Genomic DNA, 17,217 nt, shown 5'->3' on the forward strand with positions numbered 1-17,217 from the left:
GCACAGAATTTCAAACGGAATCCTTTATTTAATTCATGCCCTCATTCTGTCAGCCATTACTGAGTAGAAGTCCTAAGTAATTCTAAATTGTATTTTGAGTTGTCACCCGCACTGAGGATTGAACCTTCAACCTCCAAAAGAGTGTAACTTACAAGTGCGCAATGCAAGGACCCGTGGCATAGTGGATGAAGTACTTGGTAAAATTCACTTGTAAGTCATAGCAAAGTAATAAAAAAAATGTTTGTAAAATTCCATAAAAGCCAAGTACGTCCAAGGATGGAATACTGTTGCCATATCTGGGCAGGAGCTGCTAAAAACAGCCTATCCTGCCTTGACAGAGTACAAAATAGACTTTGTGGCTTAGCGGGGGATGCCCTTTTCTCTACCCTGCAACCTCTCTCCCACAGAAGAGACGTTGCGAGCCTATCTTTGTTTTATCGTTATTTCCATGGCAGGTGCTCGTCTGAACTCCAATCTCTGGTCCCCCCTCGCCAATCTTTCACGAAAAACACCCGTCTAGCTGAATCCACTATGAAAAATTTCCCTCACTCTATATCTGTGCCTAAATCAAAACGCAGATTCCATGAACAAAGCTTCTTTCTTAGAACTGCACGCCTATGGAACTCTGTTCCGTCTGCCTGCTTCCCACCGGACTACAACTTGGATGTGTTCAAGTCCAACGTTAACAAATTCCTAATGAACCGCCCCCTTAAGTAAACACTTCATCAAATCTCCACACTAAAGTAATGTACTTGCAATAACCCTTATCCCTGAGTGGCTTCCGGGCCTTGATAAGTGGTGATCACTGTGTAAAAAAAAAAAAAAAATCTAAGTGTAATAGATTAAGTTCAGTAAATTAGCTAGTTTGGCTGTACTGGGACAGAACTGTCTAGAAAGGGTTAAGAGGTAATCAAACACATTAAAAAGACAACCGCATGAGGAATGACATGCTAGTAGGTGTTTTGTTAAGATGTTATCAGCACTAACCAGTTAGAATAAAAAAGTAATCAAGACTTTTATTCCCTCTTTTTTTACAGTCAACCCCAATAAGCAGCAAAATCCCACTCCTTCATTGCAGAGGTTACTTGATGTCAGAAAGCCTTCTACTCTAATAGTTTCTTCCCACAAACTTTGGAATTTCCTCCCTGCCTCCTGCTTCCCTTACTAACATTCAGAAATTTAAATGTAATGTGGACATCTGGCTGCTCAACTCCCTAAATAGTGCCCCTGTGCACATGGTTCCAAATAGTAGCCTCTTAAGTCTAAGTGGCACTGTGCCTTTTTGGGGTGAATAAAAATATATTGGAAAAAAAAAAAAAAAAAGGCGTTTTGTAAAAGCAAATTACTAGAACATCTAACTTTGATCATTGTCATTACAATAAAAAAAAGGAAAATAATTTTATTCACTCTCCCTCCATCATGTGGTCGCTATTAAACAAGTTGTTGTGGCCCGGGAAGGTCACTAAGGAAAAACACAGACACGCATATGAGTTAGAAAAATAAAATATATTGAAACAAAAACAGAATATACAAAGAACAACAGTCGCCATATGGCATATTACGAAGTTAACACAGACCACCCCGAAAGTCATAACTTTCAGTCATTTTCTACAATTCAGAAGAGTTCATCTTTAATGCATGGGCGAGTCCCAATAATACAAGCAAAAATCACAAAATCAAAGGTCAGATTAGTAAGTGGGCATCAAACTCAAAAACCATTCGACAAGCTAAACCACTATAAACGATCCCCCCCCCATTCTCTATCTGTGCTTAAATCTAAACACAGATTTCATGAACAAAGTTTCTTTCTCAGAACTGCCCACCTAAATAAAACATGGTAGCCTTCAAATCCAATGTAAACAAGTTCTTGTTGAGCCGTACTCATACATAATCAAATTCTACCCAATTTATACCATTAATATTTCCTACACTACCACTTTACGTACATTAACCCTTATCCTCGAGAGGACTTCTGGCCTTGATAAGTGATGACTCCAAGTAAAAAAAAAAAAAAAATGAAAAAAAAAGTAAACACACAATATAACATAATTACACTGTAGAAGCCACACTTCATTAGGTATTGATAAGGCTGCTGCAAAGAAGGTGGGCTCCCTCTACCATGCTAGAAAATAACTCACACCAGAGAGTATCCTATATATTTACAAAACCACAATTCACCCATGCATGGAATATTGTTGCCAAATCTGCACTAGTCTCTCACTCTTAGACAGGGTCCCAAAAAGAGTCTAAACTCTAATAGGTCCAGCTCTGTCAGCCAAGAGCCAACGTCTGTCTCATTACCGCAATGACACATCCCTGTGCCTGTTTTACAAGTAATTTAATGGAATGTGTTCTGATGAACTTATAGCACTTGTGCCCCCTCTCGATGTACATATCCTCAATTAACCCAACAAGCAGTAAAATCCCACCCCTTCATTGTTGAGATCCTTAGATGCTGGAAAGCCTTCTACTCTAATAGTTTCTTTCTTCAGGTTGCTAGACTTTGGAATTCCCTCCCTGTTTCCTGTTTCCCTGACTGTACTAACTTGCAGAAGTTTAATTGTAATGAGAACAAACGTCTCGCTGATCAACTTCTGAAAGTCTTCTGTTGAACACAATCCCAAATAGTAGCCCCTTACGTTCTAAGTGGTAATACACCTTGTTTGAGTGAAAAAGATTTTTGTTTTTTTAATTAATTAAAAGAAAAGGTACGAGGTGCCTTTAATAAGTTTCTAGACTTTTTTTGTACAGGCATGTAAAATTGTCGTAGACTCTTGAAAATTCACTATGTTATTGCTATACATCTTATGAGATGACCGACCAATTTTTATGATTTCAGGTTGAAATGAACAGCTACAGCAGGAATTGGAATACGCCCTACTAAAGCTTGATTGCCATAGCTGGTGCATTTCAAAAATGCAGTCTGGATGTGAGGACACTTTAGAAGAACAATATGCAATAAAATTCTGTTTTAAACTTGGAAAAAAATATGCCACAGAAACGTATGGAACGCTTCAGACTGCTTTTGGACCAACTTGCATGAATCTAGCATTAGTTTTTGAGTGACATAAGAGATTCAAGGAAGGCAAGGAGTCTGTGAGGGATGATAAGAGGTGTGGAAGAAGTAATGAAGTCAGAACACCAGAATTGATTGGCCAAATAAAGAATTTCATCAATGAGGACCATTGTGTGTCCATAGAGACAATAAGTCTGAAGAATTCAGGTGATATGTTATCTCCCTCTCAGTACAGACCAATAAGTCTCCTGTGTGTCATGAGTAAGCTGCTGAAATCCATATTAAATAGAGAAGTAGTCAATCACCTCAGCAGAAATAACCTTCTTAGTGACACACAATTGGTTTCCGTTCTGCAAGATCTACCGCAGATGTGCTAACGGTTATATCTCATAGGATTAGTGAATCTCTCAACAAAGGCTTCATTTCTAAGGCAATTGCTCTTAACATATCAAAGGCCTTCGACAAGGTATGGCATAAAGGCCTACTTCACAAGATTTCCAGCTACGGTATAACTAGAAATGTTTTCTCTATCATTAAATAATTTCTCTCTGATAGGCTCGTAAGAGTAGTGGTCGATGGACAAAAATCAGAAGCCTGCAATATTAATGCTGGAGTCCTTCAGGGGGTCCATCCTGGGCCCAACTCTCTTCCTGATCTACATCAATGATCGCCCTAAACGCATAATTAAATCATTCGTTGACATCTATGCTTCTAGACCATCTATGGCAATCCATCTAAGGCTGTAAATGACAAAGTTCTCTCTGATTCTCTCTCCTCTTATCTCGAGCGCGTGGTTCAGTGGGGGAAGACGTAGCTGGTTACCTTTAATGCATCCAAAACCAAGCTCTTATCTTTACATCATCAACACTCTGATTCCCATCTGGCATCAATTGGGATGGATGGCTCTCGTCTAGGAGAAGCCCCATGTTTTGACAAGCTTCTGGGCTTCACCTTTACTCCTGATCTGAAATGGAACACGTACATCAAGTCTGTTACCAAGGTCGCTGGAAAGATGGTGGGATCCTTCTAACCCCTCCCCCCCAGAAGATATCTCACTGCTGATGCAATTCTCTATCTATATAAAAGCCAAGTACGTCCAAGGATGGAATACTGCTGCCATATCTGGGCAGGAGCTGCTAAAAACAGCCTATCCTGCCTTGACAGAGTACAAAATAGACTTTGTGGCTTAGTGGGGGATGCCCTTTTCTCTTCCCTGCAACCTCTCTCCCACAGAAGAGACGTTGCAAGCCTATCTTTGTTTTAGCGTTATTTCCATGCAGGTGCTCGACTGAGCTCCAATCTCTAGTACCCCCTCGCCAATCTTTTATGAAAAACACCGCACCGTCAAGTGCATTGCAGCAGAAGAGATTACTTCAAAGGGGACAAGAGTTTCATGTGTGTACTATCAATAAAAGTGCCCATACAAAAAAGTCTGGAAACTTATTTAAGACATGTCGTATAATTGGAGTTTACGTTAGGTACAAATTAGATTGAAATTTTCTTTTTACTAAATAAGTATTAGGTTTAGATTTAAATTAATTTATGATATTGTTAAATTCCAGCACCTATTTTGAAACCTTTTAACAGAGGAAAATAGGAAATATTAATTTCAACATGAAAAAGTCAAGTATCATGGTTCTACTGTGCTGCTAAACCAAAGAAAAAAATTAGTTTTCTGGCCTTACAATTTAGAGTTTACTGCAGAGTTTGGATCGTTCCCGTTATATTTATTTTTGTTTCCCTTTATTTTATTGCAAACCTTTTTTTTTAAACAAATTATTTTTTAAATAAGATTTTAAAAGTTAAATTTAATTATTACGGTATCGTTTAGTCATTAAATTATTAATTGAATTGATGGTAATAAAACTAATTGTTAATCTATACAACATTCTGCTTGTTCCTTCCTTTGTTAGGCCAAAGGTTACGCTGTAAAAAAGGCCAAATACAATTTTTGAAGGCCAAACTGCTTAAAAAATAAGGCCAAATTTGAGAAATTTGGATTTAAAAATGCCAATCTGGAAACCTTGGACCAGAATATGACAGTGCCCTCCCTTTTATGTAGCCTCGTTTTCTAATATCATTGTAATAATATATGATCATTGTTGTAATGGTGTGAGGAAGGAAACTTGCAGTAATTTTGATGTACAGCAGTTCTTCACCAAAGTCAGCAAAGCGTTACATAAAAAGGGAATATTAAAAAAATAAAAAATAACAAAAAATACAGGGCCACAAAAGAAGATTGTTTGCCAAGAGGTGCTGGACTGAACTAATAAATTAAAGATTATCTCTTACAATGTGAACTGAATCAAATTGTTATAAAACTATAAATAATTGCTGTTAAGGTAATGTTTTAATCTCTATTTATAAAATTAATGGATCTAAATAACTTCCAAAAGATTCAGTTTCTTAATACAATACTAACTACTATATGAACACTAGCAAAGCATAATTATTTAATTATACTAACTTTAACTCAATTATCTCCTGCCAAAATCAAAGCATAAACAACAGTTTTCCTCTTCAAAACAATCAAACCCATGAATAAATATTTGAAGATATGTAGAATTTGAAGCATAAAAACATTTTAGAAAAATTACTTGATCCGATATTAAATAATCTGAAAAGGGTTGATATGCCGTAAAATAAAACATTAAAACCAAACCAGTCTTTACTTCTTTAAGCTAGCCTGCACCAAGTTGTAGCAGTAGTAATACTGCCGACTGTGCTAATACCATTACAACTAATTAACAGCAGCAGAACTGGCAGACCGATAATTTATTCCTGTAAATATTCGTAGGGAACTTTACATCTTATATAAATACTAGAGATTCTTTTACTTGGTCCATTGAATGTGACCTAGAAGTATATTTAGCCACCATTGAGAACCATTTTTGAAATGGAATACCACCCGACCGGTAAAGGGAAGCCTCCTATCCACCAAAAATTCGCCAAACAATAATTTTATTATTTTTGTTCCTTTTCCTTTGCAAAACTTAATCAAGTTCTACAAAATCAAAAACCAAAAACAAAAATTTTCTTCTGAAAAAACAACCAAACCGAATATCTATATATCAATACCATAATACCTTTAATGTACGTATGTACGTACATAGGCGTGTCACAGTTTTCAGATTATAAATTATTGGATAGGGAGATCCTATTTATTAAAAAGGAGGATAAAAGTTGATAACATACACACCAAACATTAAATTAATATATGTGTGTATATATATATATATATATATATATATATATATATAGATATATATATATATATATAGATATAGATAGATACGTTAATTTAATGTTCGTAGTGTATTATCACCTTCTATCCTTTTTCATAATTAGGATCTTTCAATTACCAAAGATGCAATGTAAAAAATTAAATAAAATAAAATGATATCACTTTTGGGCCGTACATCAAATTAAAATATAACTTTTTGGTCTTCTGACTAGGATCGAAGAGAAGTATCTGTTTTGTTTAAATATGATATAATGATATCATGGGGTTTATGTTCGTGCCGAGTGTCCATACAATGGAAATATATCAGAGACTCCTATAAGGATATTTTTTTTTTTTTACATGGTATTCACCACTTATCAAGGCCCGGAGGCAACTCAGGGATAAGGGTTATTGCGTGTACAGCAATCAGTGGGATAATATCATAGTAATCGTTAGTAATGGAGATTTTATAAATTGGATTACTTAAGGGGGCGGTTTATCAGGAATTTGTTTATGTTGGACTTGAAGACATCCAAGTTGTAGTCAGGTGGGAAACAGGCAAATGGAAGAGAGTTCCACAGGTGTGCACTTCTAAGAAAGAAGGTTTGTTCATGGAATCTACGTTTTGACCTAGGCACAGATAAAGAGTGGGGAAAATTATTGACAGTGGTTTCAGTTGACGAGTGTTTTTGTGAAAGATTGGTGGGTGGGGGCCAGAGATTGGAGCTCAGACTAGCACTTGCCATGGAAATAATGATGAAGTAGAGACTTGCCTCTTCTGTGGAAGAGAGGTTGCAGGGAAGAGAAAAGGGCATCCCCCACTAAGCTACGAAGTCTATTTTGTACTCTGTCAAGGCAGGATAAGCTGCTTTTAGCAGCTCCTGCCCAGATGTGGATGTACTTGGCTTTTATATAGATAGAGAATACTGGAGATAAACCATAATAACCAGATATATTCCGACACTGCATTAACCAGATTAATCAGATAAATACTTTTACAGTTTTACCAAAGGGATTACAATAATATCACGGGGTCTCCATTCACGCTGAGCGTCCACAGAATAACCAGCAGCAATATATCACATATGAAAAATGCCGCTGTGGAATTTCCATTAGTCACAAACAAATATTTGAAGATATAAAGAACTTGAAGCTTAAAAACTTTTACCAAATTGACTGAACTCGGTTTGATAAGCCATAAAATGAAACAAATAGTGTTGGGACAAGTAATCAGAATTGGAAATCAGAAATATCGGAACTTTGGGGGGTTATTGGAATCGGTATCGGAAAATTTTGTACCTATTTTTCAATGCCAAAAACGATTCTTTTAATTTGCTTTTTCATTTGATTTTGTTTAAAGAAAAATTTTTTACCGCTGATCGATAGTAATAATAAAATAATTAATGATTTTAAACTATTAATAAAACTAAAATCGATAGACCATCCTCCACAAATATATTTTTACGTTTTAGAAATTATATGCACATTTAATGTGTGTTTTTACAGTAACTGTGAAAAATAACAACTCTATAGTTAAATAGTAAGAGATTTATGAAGAATCGGAATCAGAATTGGTAATTGTATCAGAATCAGGAATTTAGTATGGAATCAGTAATTGTATCAGAATCGGGGAAAATATTAGAATCGTCCCATAACTAAAAACAACCAAGTGAATAAATATTCTGCATCAGGTCGAGGCAAAGAAAAGTGTGTGCCGGGTAAGATGGACATATGGCCCCATGGTGGTGATGAGAGACTTTTAAGCTGGTGTAGAGACGGCAGGGTTTTGTTAATCTTATTGGCAGATGAAATGAACAGTAAAAAGAAAAAAAAACAAGAAGCAACAGGCATTGTTTGGAAAGTGACAGTAATAGACAGGAAATAAAAAAGCCGAGTTGGATTTATTTTTATTTATTTGTTCCTGGACGGCGTGGGGGTCTGAGAGAGGTTTGAACTGTAATGAACATGGTTCAAGCATAACGGCCACGTTACATTCAATTTAACAAGTAGATCGTTCATTGTGCCACAAGCAAGCACATCAGCATGCAAATATTACTGTCCACTAATAATTCAGATAAACTCAAAGAACTTGATGAATAACTATCACGGACAGTTTACCAAGTCTTTCATAAACATTTATTTTGGCCTTTGGCTTAACTTTGAACAAAACAAGGCATATAGCCACTTGAAACGTAAGAGGCTACTATTTTGAATCATATCTTACAGGGGATTGTAGGGAGTTGTGCAGCAAGATGTCTGTTAATATTAAATTTAAACTTCTGCAGTTTAGTACAGTCATGGAAGCAGGAAACAGGGAATTCCAAAGTCTAGCAGTCAGGGGGAGGAAACTATTAGAGTAGAAAGCTTTCCGGACCTCAACAGGGAAGGGGTGGGATTTTGCTACTTGTCAGGTTAGTTGGGAGTATGTATGTTGAGAGGGCACAAGTGCTAGGAGTTCATTATTAAAATATAGTGGAACCTCTAGATACAAAATTAATTGGGTCTGGCTTGGTTTTCGTATCTTGACATTTTCGTATCCTGAAAGGCATTTTACACGTAAATCGTTTTCACGAGATCAATATCGTTTTGAAACTCGACCCTTTGGACAAAAAATATTGAAAAATTGGCTAAAAACATTAATTCTTTTACCCTCGACTGGGCATTTTTCTACAGGAGGGGGGGGGTCGCTTTTTCCGCAGATATTATCGAAAGTCATCGCTCTTTTTGATTGACTAACCTTTATTTAAACATTCATCACTTCTGGTTTGGCGATGGCCGCAACAGCAAATACGGCACATTTTTTTTCACATTCTTTTCCTCCTTTGTGGTGCAGGTTCGAGCCTGACTGCCTACTACCACTTTTTTTTTTTTTTGCTCAACACACACCTCCAAACACCCAGGAAACGCCCGGCACCCAGGCTAGTCTATCTATATTAAGGGCAAAATGTGTTTGTGTGTGTTTGTATGTCTCATGAAAACTTCCGACACATGCGACAGATCCTCATGAGATTAGTATTGTTTTCAAGCTCGATCCTTCGGACGACAAATATCGAAAAACTGGCCCAAACCATTCATTCCTTCACCCTTAACTTGGCAGTTTTGTACAAGGAGAGGTCACTTTTTTCGCCGACATTTTAGCAAGTCATTGCACCATTGAATTGATTACGCTTAATTTCAATGCTCCCGACTTCTTGTTGCTCAATGGAGATATTGTTACTTTTTTCCCCCCTCCTTCGCATTATAGGTTTGATTGCCTGCCTACTACCACTTTTTTTTAAATACCTCTCTTGACCCAAATTGCCTACTGTTGTTTTGGTCTCCCCTACCCTGCTACTATCACTTTTTTTATCCCCCCCCCCGGTTCCTTACTATTCCTCCACACACCCGGGCAACGCCGGGTATCCCCGCAAGTCCAAATATAAAATTCTATTTAATAAAAAAACACTGAGAGATATGACATCATTTTTTAATAGATATTTTCCAAAGTCACAACCTCAATTAAATCTATGGGCACACATGCACGCAGAAGAAAAAGGATTCAAAGTGAAATGGATTATTTAATTCCTTACAGCTAATTTACGATTTCTAAGAAAAATAATAACAAACTCCCCCACCCTTTACAAAAAATTCAGAGAGTGTATGATAAAAATTAAAATAGAAAATTATTTCTTCAATCTATATTCTTTAAATATGGAAAAAATTGTTATGCATGCGTTAATTTTTATAATTCTTAAAATAATTTTAATTTACGGTAAGTTAGAAAAAATAAATTCAAGTAGAAAAAAAAAAAAGAAAAGCACTTTACAGGAAAAATTTCCCAGAAAATTACAAAAAAAAAAAAAAATTAAAATCGAATAAAACCATGATTCCAACGGCCGGGCCCCCCCCCCCCCGCTAGTCGATCATAAGGCATCTTCTACCTCAATAATTAAAAAACCTCAGCGGCTCCCTAACGTCTTTTTACTAACCTCATTCCCTATAATTCTGTTCTGCTTATGAACTATTTCCTCCTATTGTTATGGCTTTTCTTGTTTTTATTTTTTTTACTTCCGACATGTTTTTCTTCTTTTTTTACGAATCACTTCCTAACACTCTGGGAGACATCTATAGTATCACTAGGTGTATCAGAATTTTTGTAGGAATTTTTGACACCCCTAACACGAAACTGCGAATAAAATGTAAAAAAACTCGTAATTTCTCTTTTAATAGTGGGTTGTTTATTTTCTTTATGGATTATACTTCCAAAATAAACTATTAAAGTTGTTTTAAAAGTAATAGAAATTTTATTTTTTAAAAAACAGTAATGAATTTTACGAACTCAATATTTTTCAATTTTTAAACTTTAGAAATCTATCAAAAATTTTCTATTGATTCTATTTTTACGATATTTTCAGGGTCATTGTGAAATTTTATGTTCTTTCCAATAAACCGAATATAATATTTTAGATAAACGTTGTTTTTTTTAATTGACCCCCCCCCATTTTCAAGCGTCTATTAAAAAGTAAATAATTAATTTACTCACCAAAGTTTTATATATCACAAATTGAAGAGAAAAGGTCAATAAATAATATATTCAAATTTAAAACAAAAAAAGTAGTGTTTTTTAGAAATTTACCTGTAAAGTTCGAAGTTTAAAACCTTTTATTTTTAACCACGTTGTTTGTTTTTTCTTTTGTTTTCTTTAATGAAACCTTGATCCTTACTCCTTTAATTGAAAAAAAAATTAGGGCTTGAATTACATTTTTCGAGTAGTTATAAGCTTGGAAAGACAGGGGGTCAAATAATTCACGCCTCCCATTTTGAAATGTCTATTAAAAAGTAAATAATTAATTTACTCACCAAAGTGTTATATATCACAAATTGAAGGGAAAAGGTCAATAAATAATATATTCAAATTTAAAACAAAAAAGTAGTGTTTTTTAGAAATTTACCTGTAAAGTCCGAAGTTTAAAACCTTTTTTAAAAAAAAAACACGTTGTTTTTTTTGTTGTTTTTTTTTTTAAACGAAACCTTGGTCCTTGCTCTTTTAATTGAAAAAAAAATTAAGGCTTGAATTACATTTTTCGAGGAGTTATAAGCTTGGAAAGTCGGGGTGGAATTATTCACTATTTTTCACGAAATTTCTGACACACCTATAGTATCACACTTCCAAATCTGCTGCAAATAAGATAACCTTTTTCTGCCAGATTAGAAAACTTATCACGTCATTCTAGCATCCTATATCTTTATAAAGCCACCATTCATTCATGTATGGAGAAATGTTGCAACATCTTGGCTAGTGCACCAGCCTCTCCCCCTTGGACAGAGTGCAAAAAAGTATTTCTAATTTAAAAAGTGTTACATCTCCGTGCTTGTTTTTCAAATACTTTCACAAAATCTGCTCTGCTAAACTTACTGTACATTTAACGAAAATATTCCCCTTCAACGAAAATAGTTCCAACTCATCTAACAGCAAAATCCCCCCCCCCTTCATTGTTGAAAACTCTAATTTCATCGATCGTACCACCATGCAGAGATTTTATTTCAAGGTGTACAAAGTTCTTGCTGCTCAACTTCCCACTTAGGTTGCTCATCTATAAATCTGGCCCCTATCACAGTAGCCACTTATGTCTCAGTGGCAATATGCCTAGCGTATCTATCTTCTATATATATAAAAGCGAAAATGTGTGTATGTTTCTATGTATGTGTGTGTGTTTGTATGTCTCGCAAAAACTTTCTACACGGGTCACAGATTTTCGCCAGATAGGTATCATTTTAAAGTTCCAATCATCGCCCAACAAATATCGAAAAATTAGTCAAAAACATTAATTCTTTCACCCTAAAATCATCAGTTTTCTACAGGGAGGGTGTAGCAAAAACCATCCTCTCATGACAAGTTCGCTTCTACGCATGCGCAAATGACATCGGAACATGATTTAGTTTAAATATTAAAAAAACTGTTCCAATTTCATCAACGTCGTCTAAGCTCAGTTGCTTAGAGGGCGGCGTCATTATCTAAAGGTTGTAAGTTCGAATCGTGGTGTGAGGTGTCCTTTTTTTTTCTTTTTTTTTTCGATTTTTTAAATTTTAATATTGAAACAGGATTTTTTAAATTTTAATATTGAAACAGCCATTTTTACGTGTTTTTTTTTTGTTTTTATTTTTCAGATTTTTTAAAGAAGTTTTAACGTTTGTTTTTTTTTGTTTTCTTTTTCCATCACATTCGCGTTTTCTTTTTCCGATTTTTACATTTAACATCGTTCATTTGCCTTACGTTAGTTTTTTTTTGTTTTGTTTTGTTTTCGATTTTTTAAGTTTTAACATTTTTTTTATATAAAATATTTAAAAATATTTACTTCGCTTATTTTTATGTTTTGATTAACCCCCCCCCCCGCCCGAGCACACACACACCTCTAAACACCCGGGCAACGCCAGGTACCCTCCGCTAGTAGTGAATAAAAGTAAAAAGAAATGTACAACCCTCCCCTTCCCCAAACAGTTGCTATCACATTCCCAATATTAGCATCTAAGTGTTAAGAGTGATAATTTTTTCTTTTTCAAGCTTGTCGAACAAGAAGTTTTTAGAAGTCATAGCCGGGCTAATATCTCGAGAGAACTTAAATGCCTACTTGACACTATCCTCGAGTGTCTAAGGCCTCTTTGTAAAGGTGTTTATCAGGAGAAACTGGCATGAGGATACTTTTGTTTACAAGTACATTCTAACTAAATATTCAAAATAACATAGTATTCGCGGCCCAAATAAGACCTCGACAAAGCTAACCACACTGGCTTTTATGAGGAATGGTGCAGTGTGCACCTTCTTGAAGTGATATCGCCTCAAGTAACAGCACGAAGCTGGATATTCCACTAGACTCGATGGATTCTGGTCCTGAAATTCAGTAAGACCAAGAGACGAAAAGAAAGATATTACATATTTAAATGATGAATTAGGGAGGGGAAAGGTGTTTTCAACTTCTTTACTAACTCATTGTTAGAGAGGTTAAAAAAAAAAAAAATTAACGGAACCTTCGAATATTTATGTATCTCATATAAAGATCAAACCACTGTCAATAATTTTCTTCCACTCTTTAACTGTGCCTAAACCAAAACGTAGATTCCATGAACAAAGCTTCTTTCTTAGAAGTGCACGTGCAGACGTGCACTGCACGCCTGTGAAACTCTCTTCCGTTTACCTGTTTCCCACCTGACTACAACTTGGATGTCTCCAAGTCCAACATAAACAAATTCCTGATGAACCGCCCCCTTAAGTAAGACACTTTATCAAATCTTCAATACTAACGATTACTGCGATACTATCCCAATGACACGCAATAACCCTTATCCCGGAGTGGCTTCCGGGCCTTGATAAGTGTGGTCTCCATGTAAAAAAAAAAAAAGAGAGAAAAAGAAAAATGTTAGTCCCAGGAAGGGAGCGAACCTTTGATTTCTAAGAACTTCGGTTGAAGTAAAATGAAACAACAAAAAAGTGAATACTAGGAAACTGAATTCATTTTAATATTTTGTTAATAGTAAAAAAAAAAAAAAAAAAAATGCATTACTTCGTGGCCATTTGTAATTTAAAAGGAATTTAGAAGCATTTAAACTGTCGAATAGAAAGTCATTTAAACTGGCGTTAAAATTCTTAGCAAATACTCATGCATTGGAATATTGAAAGTTTTTTACTTATTGTTTCATAATTTGGTTTTATTAATAATATTTGTCATTTAACTTTCAAAACACTATTTAAAAAAAAAAGAAAGAAAGAAGAAACAAAAATAAAAGTAAAATGGCTCCTAGGTACCACCTGGTATTCCTGCTGTTAATTAATTAATTAACTTATTAAAAAATACAGATTTGCCTTTCCTTTACTTTAATTTTAACAATTAGAACGAACTCAAAGAAAAAGCGAAAGTAGAAATTTTCTTCGAAAATAATAATTTTTTTTTTTTTTGTAAGTTGTATTATTAAAATAAAGCATTTAAATGTACGTTTTTACTAAATTTTACTCTTTGTAATAGTAGTAGTAATAGTAAAGTGCGTGCACGCACACACACACACATTATATATATATATATATATATATATATATATATATATATATATATATATATATATATATATATATGTTTGAACTTGAAAGGGTAATAATATTTTGAGGGTAGAAACGAAATAAAAACGTGTTGAAGGACGGAGTTAATAGGGAAAAGAAGGAAAACATACTTGCGCAGGTGGCGAAGAAGGACTTAAGGGATGTGTCATTGCGGGTTCGGCCTCGGCCCACGGGGCTCGTGATGGGGTCGATATGTTCTCGGAGAGACTCGCACATCGTTCGGCAATCTCCTCGGCCAGGCTTTCCATGGACGGGTGGGCATAGAGCAACACGGGTGGCAAAGCAGGAGTTAGTTGTTGGGGGAAAAAACTCTTTCGGAGGGGAGACTCCATCGTGCGGAAAAGAAATCTTGGACAAGGAAAATCTTTCTTAAAAAATGTTTTTAAAAAGAATGATCGTATTTTTTAGGGACGGATTAATATTTCTTTCCTTCTTTGGTTGTTTTTTTTTTTTTTTTTTTTTAAGAAACAATCGGGGTTTCTTACTTTCTGTATATTTCTTCACTCACTCTCTCATATACGCACGGACTCGCTCTTAAAGACTTGTTATTATGCTAAACTTCCTGATAGAAGTTTCTTTCTTTTTAAAAAGAGAAAATAAAAGCGAACTCTGGTGGGTGTGTGCGTGTCGGGAGATTTTCATTCGTGCAATACAAAATCGTGCAAGGGAGATAATTTCCTCACGTCATTTTCCTATCCAGACTGACACATTGGCAGAGATCTCAATCTAAAAGATTGTTCTCTTTAGAAATTCATCTTCCCTGGCCTTACCTTCTCGCTTTGGGAAGGAGTTGGTTGGTAAACACACATATTTACCTATTCGAGCGTGGACTACATAAATAGAAGGCCGTTCCAGTAAAGTCACGTAACCTATTAATATCACAGAATAAAGGCTAGGCGATAGACTGACTATGACGAGGATTATTTTAAAACGGTTGCATTTTTTAAATAATAATTAAATACACTTAAAAAAAATGACGATGAGAAAGGAAAGTATTTCTTCGAAACTCCGCGGATTAAGGACTATCCACTTATTAAGTGTTTCCTTTTCAGATTAAATATATTTTTAACTCTTTTTCAGTGTTTTTTAACATGTTTTATTAACTATTTGCTCTTATTATAAGCTCTAGCTCTATCTCCTATTTAGTTTTATCGAGCTTTTACATCTGGCTGAGATAACTTTATAAATATTAATTCTTTAATATTTATAATATACTTTAGTTTTACCATCTTGGATCATTTTGGTAAATTTAATTGTAATTTTTATTTTATATATCTATAATATAAAGCTGAATGTCTGTGTGTGTGCACGCGCGCGTGTGTGTGTGTGTATGTGTGTGTGGTCATGAATAGGCTCCTATATGGTTGACTATTTTAAAAAACTGATTACATATAATGATAGAAAATGTATCGAGGATCAGGAATGGGTATGTTTGATCTGGCAGAACGGTGGTTGTTCATTAAAATTGTGGGGTCTGCGTTTGCGCCTGGTCCACAAAGTATGGAAATCAATTAAAAAAAAAAAAAAAAAAACGTTTACAAGTGTTTTTGATATGGATGTACATAAGAATACTTTGATAAGTATGTTTTAACTTAAATAGGGATGGTATAATAAAATTGTGGGGTCTGCGTTCGCGCCTGGCCTCTATAGAATGGAAATAGGCACAAACTTAAATAAAGACTTTTCATATCTATCTGCGTAAGTATATTTTAATAATTATGTTTCAGTTTGAAGAAATATGGTATAATAAAATTATGGGGTGTTCGTTCGCGCCTAACTTCCACAGAATGGATCTATATTAAAAAAAACTTGTTAAACTTTGTGACATATTTCCATTCTATGGAAGTCAGGTGCGAACGAACACCCCATAATTTTATTATACCATATTTCTTCAAACTGAAGCATAATTATCAAAATATACTTACACAGATAGATATGAAAAGTCTTTATTAAAGTTTGTGCCTATTTCCAATCTATAGAGGCCAGGCGCGAACGCAGACCCCACAATTTTATTATACCATCCCTATTTAAGTTAAAACATACTTATCAAAGTATTCTTATGTACATCTATATCAAAAACACATAAACGTTTTTTTTTTAATTTTTTATTTCCATACTTTGTGGACCAGGTGCGAACGCAGACCCCACAATTTTAATGAACCACCGTTCTGCCAGATCAAACATACCCATTCCTGTATCTCGATACATCTTCTATCATTATATGTAATCAGTTTTTTAAAATAGTCAACCATATAGGAGCCTATTCGTAACCACACACACACACACACAGACATTCAGCTTTATATTATAGATATATATATATGATTTGAGGTTGCTGTTTTTGAAAAGTAGGGTAACCTATAAAATATAACGAGGTTAATACGAGAGTACTCATACGGAAGTAGAGCAAGTTACATTTTCAATTTGTCTTTACATAAGCAGTAATTTGTTGCTACACAGTCATGAGCATGTTTCGGTCTTCTAGTATTTAGTAACTAGAGACCTCTTAAGGAAACAATGCTTATTTACGAAAGCGGAATTCTCGATTAAAACCAAAAGTCAACTTTCAGCAAAAGAAGGCTTATTTTTTTATTTTTTATTTTTTAAACGGGTCATGGGGTGACTGTTCAGCTGTGCGGAGAACAGGGTTGATTGGGTGCGAATTTGTTAGTTTATTTATTTTCTTATTTGTTTATTCACTTATTTACGATGGCTTTATGAATAAAGAAACGGTAAATAAGTGAATAATAGGAAAATAAATAAACTAACAAATTCGCACCCAATCAACCCTGTTCTCCGCACAGCCGAACAGTCACCCCCATGACCTGTTTTAAAAAAAAAAAAAGAAGCCTTCTTCTGCTGAAAGTTGATTTTCGGTTTTCATTGAGA

At 34.8% G+C, this 17,217-nt stretch overlaps 1 protein-coding gene across 1 annotated transcript in view; it reads right to left on the minus strand.

Annotated features, from left to right (window-relative positions):
* LOC145243893 (uncharacterized) overlaps positions 1 to 14,918 on the minus strand; it is a 63,378-nt gene extending 48,460 nt beyond the window's left edge. Inside the window, exon 1 of the mRNA XM_080107001.1 lies at positions 14,439 to 14,918. Within this exon, the coding sequence (XP_079963127.1) occupies positions 14,439 to 14,660 (222 nt within the window). The 5' untranslated portion in view covers positions 14,661 to 14,918. The remainder of the gene's footprint in view (positions 1 to 14,438) is intronic.
* Between the last annotated feature and the right edge of the window lie 2,299 nt (positions 14,919 to 17,217).

This window comes from Euprymna scolopes, chromosome 22, assembly GCF_053919585.1.
Source record: "Euprymna scolopes isolate OS-2025 chromosome 22, ASM5391958v1, whole genome shotgun sequence".
Taxonomy (NCBI): Eukaryota; Metazoa; Mollusca; class Cephalopoda; order Sepiida; family Sepiolidae; genus Euprymna; species Euprymna scolopes.